At 55.4% G+C, this 12,047-nt stretch overlaps 1 protein-coding gene across 1 annotated transcript in view; it reads left to right on the forward strand.

The window, feature by feature from the left end:
* The window catches only part of PDGFC (platelet derived growth factor C), a 38,101-nt gene extending 36,434 nt beyond the window's left edge, over positions 1 to 1,667 (forward strand). Inside the window, exon 7 of the mRNA XM_027766565.1 lies at positions 562 to 1,667. Within this exon, the coding sequence (XP_027622366.1) occupies positions 562 to 678 (117 nt within the window). The 3' untranslated portion in view covers positions 679 to 1,667. The remainder of the gene's footprint in view (positions 1 to 561) is intronic.
* Positions 1,668 to 12,047: the final 10,380 nt, after the last annotated feature.

The raw sequence follows: 12,047 nt of genomic DNA on the forward strand, positions 1-12,047 counted from the left end.
GTGTCCACCCGCTATGTCTGCTTACGTCTCTGTTGACAGCCTCAGCCATCAGAGGCCTGGCTGCTAGGGTGGCCGACTCATCAGGCTCCAGGACCCGGCTGGGGTCCGAGTTTCAGGAGGCGTCTCCCGGCCATCAGATGGGAGGGCTCGAAGTGTGGCCGGGAAGGCTGCCGTTTGGCGTAACTGAGCCGGCACAGCTGCGGGCCACCACGCTGCTCAGTGCGAGCCTTGTGTCACTTCCTGTGCGAGCACTTGGTAGGCGTGCCTGTGTGCGTGAGGGGTGGGCGTCTGCTCCAGCAGCTGCAGGGCAGCCATCTCGGGGCAAGCCGGGCAGACAGGCATGGCGGGAGCCCGCCCAAGGCCCCTGCCAGCCGGGGTAGCACGCCTCCCCTGTGCGTTTGAGGCCGTTTCCTTGTGAGATGGTGGGATGGGGTGCCAGGTCTTGGCGAGGGGAGCGAGCAGAGGCACCCAACGCCCATGCATCCTTCTGGGTTAGCAACTTGTCAGTCAGCCCGGGCAGTGGTCAGTGGCTGTTTAAAGATGGCTGCATTGTCCCCCCAGGTCCTGCAGTTGAGACCGAAGGTCGGCGTCAGAGGCCTGCACAAGTCCCTCACCGACGTGGCCCTGGAGCACCATGAGGCGTGTGACTGCGTGTGCCGAGGGAGCCCGGGCGGGTAGTGGCTGACCCGCTGAGCACAGGGAGCGCCTGCCTGGTCTGCACTGGGCCGTGGCCACTCACCCTCACATGGGCTCACCGTGAGCACAGTTATCTTCACGACCTGTAGTGCCTTCCCACGGGGACACCCACCGGACAGAGACAACCCCGCTGTCGGGGAGAGGCAGAGCGAGGCCCCCGTCGTGGTCATGGGAGGGTCCAGCAGACGGCCAGCAGGCTGCACCTGCCACACACCTGGCACCGTGAGGGCGCGGCCTGGGTGATGCTGGCCAGGACTCCGTGCCCCGCGCCCCTGCTCTGCAGCCGTGCTGCCTTCTGGGCTCAGGGCCTGGCCTGAAGCCCCTCCCATCCACGTTGACGCCCCGGGGGCTCTGCCCTCACGCTCGGCTTGCCAGGGGGCTGACTTGCTGTGAACTGAGCTGTGCCATGCCCACGGGGAGACCGGTCTTCCTATTTCTCTTTGAAGTTTCTGTCATTTGGCAGAAGAGAGCCACGCCTGTGTGGGGAGAAGACGGGCTCGGCGCAGTGGCCTCACCCGCACTGTCCCTAGGCTGTTCGTTCGCTGTTTTGTGGACATTTTTATACTCTCTACTTTGACAGTTATAACTGGTGTCTTTTCTAATCTTGTTAAATATATCTATTTTTACCAAAGGTATTTAATACTCTTTTCTATGACAACCTAGATCAGCTATTTTTAGCATGACGAATTTTTCTAAAGAGAATTGCTATAGCCAGAGGAGCACAGTGGCGTGAAGCGGTGGCGTGAAGCGCTGCTCCAGAGACGCAGCCTCGCTCCGGGCCGGGCCGGGGCTCGGGCAGGAAGTCAGAGGGAATGGCGAGGGGCAGGGCTGTTAGAAAGTCAGTAACTCATCCCCGCTTCCTCTCTGCTATTGGATATACAAGTAAGAAGCGTAAATAAATACAACTAAAACACATGAAAGTAAATTCGAATCCTGTCGTGATGACCCGGACCCTTGCTGGAGGGCGGCCGAGCCTCTTAGAAAGTAAGTAACTCATCCCCACTTCCTCTTCTGCTATTGGATATACAAGTAAAAAGCGTAAATAAATACAACTAAAAACACATGAAAGTAAATTCGAATCCTGTCGTGATGACCCGGACCCTTGCTGGAGGGCGGCCGAGCCTCACCTGGGGGAGCTGGGGGAGCTGGGGCCCCTGGAGACAGGCAACGCCAGGAGCGCCACTCTGCCGCGGGCACGGCTGCTGCCCGGACTTCCTGTCCTCGAACTCTGTTCCATGCACTCATAAAAGGCGTGGATATTTTCATGCACAGAAGTATATCCTTTAACCAGTTCACTTACTGTGTTCTTTGGCCGTTGAACAGAAAATCAGTCAAATACTTGGCTTGTAAAATGCTTAATATTGTGCCTAGGTTACGTGGTGACCATCTGAATTAAAAGTGTATTGAATCATCCAATAAAAGAATATGGCTATTTTGGAAAGAAACTGTGTGTGTGTGTGTGTGTGCGCGTGTGTGTGCATGTGTGTGTGTGTGTATTACATGACTTCCTTAGCTAGAAGTGCAGGTCAAGTCCGGAGATAGGGAGTGTCAACAGAATAACCAACTCTGCAGAAATGGAATTGATGTGGTTTATTTCTGAGCATGTCCACGAGTGCCCCAGGCCTGAGAAAAGGCAAACGTACCTTTCTCTGGTCCTCAGATACAGTGGTTCCTTTTGTTTGGTTTCAGAGCGAGAGACAAAGTTTGGAATTAGTGAAAAGTTTTCCCACTGGTCTGACCCAGAGAGGCAGGACATCTCGAAGCAGGGCTTGTAGGTCGTAGATGGGTTCTCTGTGCTGCAAACGCTCAGAACGAGGCTGGCCGCACCCTGTCCCATTTCTCCAGCCTCTAGCCTGTGGGGTCTTGGGTGTGAATGCCCGGTGTGCACTGGGCCACATGGGTGGGGAATTCCCACGGTTTATGTGTGGCTTCCAGCACTGCCGTGTGGTCCCCAGGAGCCTGCGCCACCTGGACTGGGCCTTGACATTCGGTGAGATTTACCCTGTCGTCTTAGAGGCACTTATTTTAAGATTAATGACTGCATTTCTGTTGGAATTATGTATCCCATATCGGAAGGCTCTACAGAAATGAGCAAGCTGGCCCTGGTCTGGATGGCGGTGCAGAAGTCCTCCGACAGCCAAACTGCCTGGAGAACAGTCAGTTAGGGCCAGCCTGGTGGCGTGGTGGTTGAGGCAACTGGACCCCACCCAGCCAACTGCATGGTTCGAGCCCTGCACCTGGCGTGCAGCAGAGATAAAACATGCTAGGTGCATGTGCATGCATGCCCTAGGTCCTGGGAGGAGAGTGGGGAGAGGGCTGTGGTGTGCTCACCACCCTGGGCTGCTTTCTTCCTCAGATCCTCTCGCTCTCCCTCTCTGCACACGTTCTATAGCAAACGAACACAAGAAAGGAGAAAGAAAGAAATACAGAGTTAGAGGGTTCACATTTCCAATTTCAAAACTTAGCACTGGTATCAGCAGTTGGCATAATGGCTGTGTCGCTAAACTCCCATGCAGTTGACCGCGGTTCAAGTCCCGGACCCAGTGACTTAAACTCACGCCGGGCGTGTGTGTGTGTGTGCCCAAGATCCCGAGAGGAGAATGGTCGCGGCGTGGCCATCCCTTCTGGGGGATGATTTCTCGCTTTCTGTCTCTCTGGTTCTCTCTGTCTTTCTGGCTAGCGCACATGCCCTATAGCAAAAACCTCTCAAACAAACAAACAAATAAACAAAAAAACTTAGTACCAAGCTGCAGAAATCGTGTGGTTAGTTGGACTCTGGAGGCCAGATACAAGGCCTGACCCACACGGCAGCTGGCGTGTGACCAACTTGCCCAGGAGGAAAGGGACAGGCTTCGTTTTTGCTCAGACTGCCAGAGATTCACCTGCAGGAGAATGCACAGGCGTCCTTTCCTAACCCCGCCTACAAACATGAACCCCAAGTGGGTCAGAGGCCTGACAAAAGAGCTAACAATGGGACCTCAGACGGGCGTGGAGGAGGGCATTTTCAGTGCCATGGGTCAGACGTCATTCTCAGAGAAGGCGTTAAAAGCAGAAGTGACAAAATAAAAAATGACATCATGAAAACTGAAATCATTCATGCCGCAAAGAATTCCACAATAAAGAAAATGATTATTAATTACATATCAGATTAGGGTCTTAATGAAAATATTAATTTGTAATGATTCTTACAACTTAACAATAAAAAGATAACCCAATGGAGAAAAGAAGCAAAAGATATGAATAGATATTCCTCAGAAAATGAGACAGAAGTGGATGGTCAGCATTCACGGATGGCCCACAGCTCCAGTCCTAAGGAAATGCCCATGAATATCTCAACGAGATGCTGCTTCATCCCCTCTGGGACACTGTCAGGACGCTTGAGTTTTCCTAGGGAGATGGTAAGAAGTTGTGGCCACTTTGGAAACAGGCAGCTGTCCAGAGATGCCTGCGGGGTTAGGTGTGACCAGCAGGACACTCCGGGTGTGCCCCGGCCGGAGAGTCCACACATGAAGTCCACGGGGCCTTCCCAGCAGCCACAGGAGGAGCAAAGTGCACCTGCAAATTGTCCCCATGGGTGTGACCGACACGAGTCACGCAGAGTGGTGGCAACCAGCACCCGTGAGCCACTCAGACACCATGGCATGGAGCCTATGCCTGTAGGTCCAGGCATGGACAGAGACGGTGGCGTGTGCCGGGGTGGGGTGGCGTGTACTGCGCAGTGCCTGCTGACGGGTCCGAGCATTCTGAAGTGAGGTGGGTGAGGACTGCAGTGCTGGGGAGGGCTCTGAGGGGAGGTGACTGCAGTGCTGGGGAGGGCTCTGAGGGGAGGTGACTGCAGTGCTGGGGAGGGCTCTGAGGGGAGGTGACTGCAGTGCTGGGGAGGGCTCTGAGGGGAGGTGACTGCAGTGCTGGGGAGGGCTCTGAGGGGAGGTGACTGCAGTGCTGGGGAGGGCTCTGAGGGGAGGTGACTGCAGTGCTGGGGAGGGCTCTGAGGGGAGGTGACTGCAGTGCTGGGGAGGGCTCTGAGGGGAGGTGACTGCAGTGCTGGGGAGGGCTCTGAGGGGAGGTGACTGCAGTGCTGGGGAGGGCTCTGAGGGGAGGTGACTGCAGTGCTGGGGAGGGCTCTGAGGGGAGGTGACTGCAGTGCTGGGGAGGGCTCTGAGGGGAGGTGACTGCAGTGCTGGGGAGGGCTCTGAGGGGAGGTGACTGCAGTGCTGGGGAGGGCTCTGAGGGGAGGTGACTGCAGTGCTGGGGAGGGCTCTGAGGGGAGGTGACTGCAGTGCTGGGGAGGGCTCTGAGGGGAGGTGACTGCAGTGCTGGGGAGGGCTCTGAGGGGAGGTGACTGCAGTGCTGGGGAGGGCTCTGAGGGGAGGTGACTGCAGTGCTGGGGAGGGCTCTGAGGGGAGGTGACTGCAGTGCTGGGGAGGGCTCTGAGGGGAGGTGACTGCAGTGCTGGGGAGGGCTCTGAGGGGAGGTGACTGCAGTGCTGGGGAGGGCTCTGAGGGGAGGTGACTGCAGTGCTGGGGAGGGCTCTGAGGGGAGGTGACTGCAGTGCTGGGGAGGGCTCTGAGGGGAGGTGACTGCAGTGCTGGGGAGGGCTCTGAGGGGAGGTGACTGCAGTGCTGGGGAGGGCTCTGAGGGGAGGTGACTGCAGTGCTGGGGAGGGCTCTGAGGGGAGGTGACTGCAGTGCTGGGGAGGGCTCTGAGGGGAGGTGACTGCAGTGCTGGGGAGGGCTCTGAGGGGAGGTGACTGCAGTGCTGGGGAGGGCTCTGAGGGGAGGTGACTGCAGTGCTGGGGAGGGCTCTGAGGGGAGGTGACTGCAGTGCTGGGGAGGGCTCTGAGGGGAGGTGACTGCAGTGCTGGGGAGGGCTCTGAGGGGAGGTGACTGCAGTGCTGGGGAGGGCTCTGAGGGGAGGTGACTGCAGTGCTGGGGAGGGCTCTGAGGGGAGGTGACTGCAGTGCTGGGGAGGGCTCTGAGGGGAGGTGACTGCAGTGCTGGGGAGCACACTAGGGGGTGGGGACTGTGTAGACTGTCTCGGCATCATTTGAGGTAAAGTCTGCTCCGATGGTCTCAGCTTCAGCACTCATTCCACACCCAGGATGCCTGCATGTCCTGCTCTGAAGGTCACCTGTACGGGCGTGCAGTTTGTGTGGCCATTTTCCTTCGGGCGGGGACTCGGCTGTGCCGCTTTTTTCTGGTTCCTGGAACTTCTGGGAAATCTGCTGCTGTGCAGTCATTTCTGCCTCACGGGGGACGTTCCACCTCACAGATGTGCCACCTCACGGGGGACGTGCCACCTCACGGGGGACGTGCCACCTCATGGATGTGCCACCTCACGGGGGACGTGCCATCTTACGAGTGACATGCCATCTCACGGGAGATGTGTCATCTCACGGGGGACGTGTCATCTCACTGGTGACATGCCATCTCTCGGGTGACATGCCCACTTACAGGTGACGTGCCAGCTTCTTTTCTTTGGTTTCCAGAGGTTTAAAGGCGATGTGTCATGGCATGCATTTCTTTGCATTTATCTTGTCTGGCATTTGCTTTAATATTTTTATCAAGTCCATGTCTTTATTTTTATGAGAGACAGAAATCAGTCAGCGCCCTCCACAGAGCCCTTCCCAGCGTCCTCGGCAGGACCAGGTGCAGCCGTGTGGCCTGGCGTTGTGGTCGACCTGGGCGCTGCGCCCTGCTCTTGCGCAGGGCTTGCTGCTGCCCCGACTGCCACGTGCTGGTCCCTGGGCCGGGCCTGCTCAGCCTCTTGAATCTGCAGGCCCGTGTCTTTGCCAGACTTGAACTGTTCGCCGCCATGGTTTTTTCAAATACCTCTAGCCCGACCCTCTTTCTCTTCTGCTGCTGGAGCGCCAGGGATGTGAACATCAGACTCTGAGAACGTAAGTCCGGTGCACTCCCTCACAGGCGTGTCTGTCCGTGAATTTTGCCCGTTGCTCAGGTCAAGTAATTTTTATTTCTCTACTGAGAGTTCTTATGTCAGTGTCTACTTGTCAATTCTTTAATTTCGATTGGATGCTCCCTTAAATCTCTGCCTCTCTGCTAAAGCAATTCTGCCTGTGTGCACACGTACCCACGCTCACCCAGGGTTCAAGCAGGTCGTCGTCTGTCATCTCCCCGCAGACCCGCGGGTTATCGGTGCGCTGTGGGGCGGCGTCTGACCCCCGCAGACCCGCGGGTTATCGGTGCGCTGTGGGGCGTGTTTGACCCCCGCAGACCCGCGGGTTAACGGTGCGCTGTGGGGCCAGGTCTGCGCCGATATCTCAAAATGCCAAGATGTTTGACATCCTATTTTTAACACACTCTAAATGAGTGTTGCTCAAAAAAAATTTAAAAAAGAAGTTTTGCTTATTTTCTTATAAAAACAATAAAAAAGAAAACAAAGTGAAACCATACCACACATTTCTTCCCCAAACCTCTTCCACACACACACACGTGCACACATGCACACTCAGACAAGTGCACGCGCACAGGCACATATGTGCACACACGTGCACACTCACTCATATAAGTGCACGTGTACACACACATGCACACTCAGACAAGTGCACGCGCACAGGCACATATGTGCACACACGTGCACACTCACTCATATAAGTGCACGTGTACACACACATGCACACTCAGACAAGTGCACGCGCACAGGCACATATGTGCACACACGTGCACACTCACTCATATAAGTGCACGTGTACACACACATGCACACTCAGACAAGTGCACGCGCACAGGCACATATGTGCACACACGTGCACACTCACTCATATAAGTGCACGTGTACACACACATGCACACTCAGACAAGTGCACGCGCACAGGCACATATGTGCACACACGTGCACACTCACTCATATAAGTGCACGTGTACACACACATGCACACTCAGACAAGTGCACGCGCACAGGCACATATGTGCACACACGTGCACACTCACTCATATAAGTGCACGTGTACACACACACACACACACACATATGCACTAGAGCAGTGACTCACCAGTCTGCACAGCTGCCGCGGTTCCTCATCTTGCATCGTCAGGGTCACTTGGGGACTCAGAAAACAAACTCCTCACATCCTGAAAATCTTTATTCAGTAAAGCTGGCACAAGCTGGGGCGTGTGGAGCCTCTCGGAAACTGTGCGGGGAGTCTAAGGCATGTGACGTTTGGGTCCGACCGAGACAAAACAGGTGAGTGACACATGGCCGTCGGACAGCCCGTGACGAAGCCAGCGTCTGCTCTGTCGTGTGAATCGCTCTGTAAGTGCTGGCATTCACTTTGGTGACAAGCCCAAGGCCCCAGTGCTGTCTGCTCTCGTCCCAGTGGAATGTCCCTCTGGATACTTCGCTCTGATATTCCGGGCTCCCCAGACTCTGCAAGTTCCCTAGAACAGTGAGAAGATCGCCCCACCCAGGTTCAGGCTCCTACACGTTCCGAAGTGGACCCCTTTGACGACAGAGGCAGTTTCCCACCAGTCCCTCGGGAGTGCACCCTGTCCCCTCGCCCTGTCCTGACTTCAGGGTTAGGACAGTCTCAGACGTTGTCTGCTGCCATCGTCAGTGGGCATGCTCTTCTATGGGACTGGAAATCTGAACCAAATCACTTCATCCCCAGGGCCAGGATACTGGCCCGAGGAACAGGGCCGCGCAAGGCTCCCGACTGGTGGCCGTCCGGAGGAGACCAAAGCCAGCCTTCCCTGGCAGCCCAGGAAGAGCCGGCGCATGGCATGCCAGGGCTGTGGATGGAGGCCAGGGCTGGGGATGGAGGCCAGGGCTGCAGAGGGAGGCCAGGGCTGCCGATGGAGGCCGACTGCACCCCTCCGACCTCAGCCTCTCGGTTGACTGGACGGCTGCATCTCTCATAGCCAGAGACCCGCCACCTCCGCAGTATGGAGAAAATCGAGGTCAGAAATGTATTTTACTTCCGTATTAGTCAAAGTTCTCTAGAAAAACAGGGATATCGTGTCCCTTAAATACACACAGTGAAATATACTCTTAAAAAGAAAACCATCATAGCCGGCAGGTGGCATGGTGGTTAAGGTGCTGGACTCCCACGTAACCAACCACGGTTTGAGCCCCGGACCTGGTGGCCTGCTTTCTGGCTTTTCCTCTCTCCCACTCACATTGTCCCTTTCTGATCAAATTAAAATAAAGAAATAAATACTTAAAAGAAAAGCACAAGCTCAAAATAAAGTTTACCTTCACTCTTGTTCTTCCACAATCTGGCATCTAAAAATCCTACCCAGAAAGACCTCATTTCTAGGGACTACCGGGAGGGTCCCTTTGGCTTTAGCGGTATTTTAGCACTGGCTCAAGGGCATTTCTGGGCGTGGTCTGGAACAGGGCCCCAAGCGCTTTCCTTCAAGGACAGAGGGGGACGTTTAGTAGCCCTTCTGGCTAAGAAGACTGTGATTATTTGAACAGGTAAATACAGAAATGTTCTTTCTCACATGCATTAGCATACTGAAAAGGTGCTGTGAGCAGATTTTCTTGAAATAGAAAAAGTAATTTCCAGGTGTCAAGGGTAACTGTGTCCGCGACAGTGTAAGCACGGAGCAGACTCAGGCTGGAGGGGAAGAATTAGGAGAACGCCTTTTGCTCAGAAGGGAGCTCCCCCTGCACAGGTCTCTCCTCTACCTCTCTGAAACGGGCCTGTGCCCACCCTGACTTCGCTTCCTCTACTCCAGGTAGGACATGCACCTGCTCGTGCCCTGACTGACACGCCTTTTCGTTCCATGTGCATGTTGTCCGTGATTCTTAAAGCAATACTTTGTTGAACGCCAGTTTTCAACAATTTGATTCAGTCGATTTCTTCTGCCTCCCAGATTTTTTTGCTATAGGGCATGTGTGCATGCCACAGAGAGAGAGGAGAGACAGCAAGAGGAGATGCGAGAAGTCACAGCCAAGGGTGGCCATGCCGAAATCCCTTCTCTTCCATTTTCCTCTAGAGAGGGCACACACGCACACACACACACATCTTGGACTTTCAAACCAACAGGTCCAGGACAGTTGGCCATGTGGGATCTAGCTGCCTAGGCCTCCACTCCACCTGCTGGTCCTGATTTTTGCTTTATTACAAAGATTTATTTTAATTGAAAATGTAATAAAAGTCTATAAAAACTCTCAATATAATCCTTATCGCAAAGAACATGTGCGCGCATGCGTGTGTGTATGTGTGTGTGTGTGTGGTCTATAACTGCTCTGTGAAATCAGCCCTGGGTGTGTCTCAGTTATAGGAAAGGCCACTCACATAACCACTCCAGCAGCACCCGTGACTCTCCCGGCTGGGGTCGAATTTGTGTGGGCCTGTGCGTGTGCGGGGAGAGCAGCTGTGCCCTGTGGGGTGCTGGTGTGGGTGTGGGCGTGTGCGGGGAGAGCAGGTGTGCCCTACGTGCGGGGTGCAGGCATGGGCATGGGTGGGAAGAGCAGCTGTGCCCTGCGTGGGGTTCGGAGGAAGAGAGGGTCTTTGAAGCAAGGTGTGAATCTTGTGTGGGTTTCAGGGCCAGACGCCGTCCCCAGCTGCGACGTTTCACCCTCACGTGGTGACCGAAGGGGTGTGGGATCTGCTCGGCCTCGTGGAGTGTCCCTGGAGCTACTGGGTTAGAACCCCCAGCTCCACTGGCAGACGGATCGCACAGAACAGCTCACTGCCCCACTCACCCAGCCACCTGGCCACCGAACAAGTGCCTGTAAATTCATGCACTGCAGCTTTTCAAGACTTTCAGCGTACTGTGAACGATCCTGGCTAAATTAAAGCTGCTAATTCACCCTCTCGTGTTCCTTGGGACCCAAGCATGTGAGCACCTCGGGGCACGACCCCTCTGTGTGACAGCCATATGAAGCACACTCGTATCGGGATGCCCTCTGTCATCCCATCCTAGGTCTACCTGGGAAAAAAGTATGTACATACATGTATAACTGAAAATTAACACTTTAATCTCCTGATTATAAACTCTGGCGAGAGGCCTTCCCTGGGCCCAGCTGTGATGACAAGTGGTACTCACAGATTGCGGGGCCGGGCCACCGGCCGACTGCCGCTCAGACCCAAGGAGACCAGGAACACTCATTAGCGTAAGGTCAGTGCGTGGCTCTGAAGACATGGGGAATCCTGGTGTAGAAACAGCCACGTGGTCTTAGTCCCTCTTCCTGGGTGGAAACAAAAGACCAGCCCCGCCTCGTTTAATTCACCTTGGAGACCCCAGGACCTCCCCCAGATGACGTCTTGTCGGGGAAGGCAGTGGAACGGTCAGGCAAACAGTCGTCCCTCGGACACGTGTGAACCATGTTCCGTGTGTGGCTGGAGACACAGCTGTTTTCCAGCGTGGGCACGGTGACGCGATGACCATGGCCTTGGAATGGTGAGGCCGCCTGTGGCTGCGCTGTCTTTTTGGCTGTGGAGCGGAATGCTTCCCAGGGGATCTGGGGGCCGGCACCACCAGCTGCTCGAAGAATTTGCTCGATGAAAGCAAAACCAGCAGAAGGACATGGAATGGCAGGTGTCCCGTCACCACGGAGTCTCCGTGTGACATCGGAGGACAGCTCTGTGGATCCGGGATCAGACGGGCTCAGCCCAAGAGAGCCCTCCTTTGGGACACAAAGCCCATTAACCCTGAGAGGGCTGAGAGGGTTAAAGGAGACTGAGAGCCAGAGCCGGGGAGACAGCTGTAACCAGGGTGTGCGGGAGCTTGGGAGGACCTGGTCCTGCTCAAATACGTGTCACACGTGTGTTGTCTGACACTGGGCTGCTCTTCCTGTGTGTAATATTGAAATCGCAGAATATGGTGTTTTTCATTATGAGAAAATACCTTTGCGACCTCCTATGGTCTTTTATCCTCATCCCACGGCAAGCCAGTAGGGTGTGCTCAGAGCTCAACTTTCTACTTCAGATAGCCCACCCTGGTCCGGGCTTTCTCCCTACAGGTGGACGGAAAGAGTCCTAGAAGGCAAAGGGGCCATTTGATGCTCCCCCTTCTAGGGAGACACAGAAAGGTAGAGGAGAGTGAGAAATCACCCCGGGGGCTGGCCATGCTGCAATCCCTTCTCCGTTCTCCTCTCAGGACCGTGGGCACACACGCACACATGTCCGGCGTGAGGCTAGCATCACCCGCCGTGAACCTCGTGGTCACTTTGCTCTCCTGGCTGTGAGTGCTGCGGTACCCCATCCGACTCAGCAGCAGACCGCCACCCCAGTGACCCCCTTTCATGGGGGTAGAAGCATGAGCCATGAGTCATGAGCCCTGCTCTGGTGACCTTCAGAGGGTGCCTCTCCAGCCAAGCCCTGTGCTGCCCCGACGGCCGACGGTTGATGGCCGGCACTTAGTCCTTCTGTGTAACTAACT

Source organism: Tupaia chinensis, unplaced genomic scaffold (assembly GCF_000334495.1).
Source record: "Tupaia chinensis unplaced genomic scaffold, TupChi_1.0 Scaffold143591_1, whole genome shotgun sequence".
In the NCBI taxonomy this organism is placed as follows: domain Eukaryota; kingdom Metazoa; phylum Chordata; class Mammalia; order Scandentia; family Tupaiidae; genus Tupaia; species Tupaia belangeri.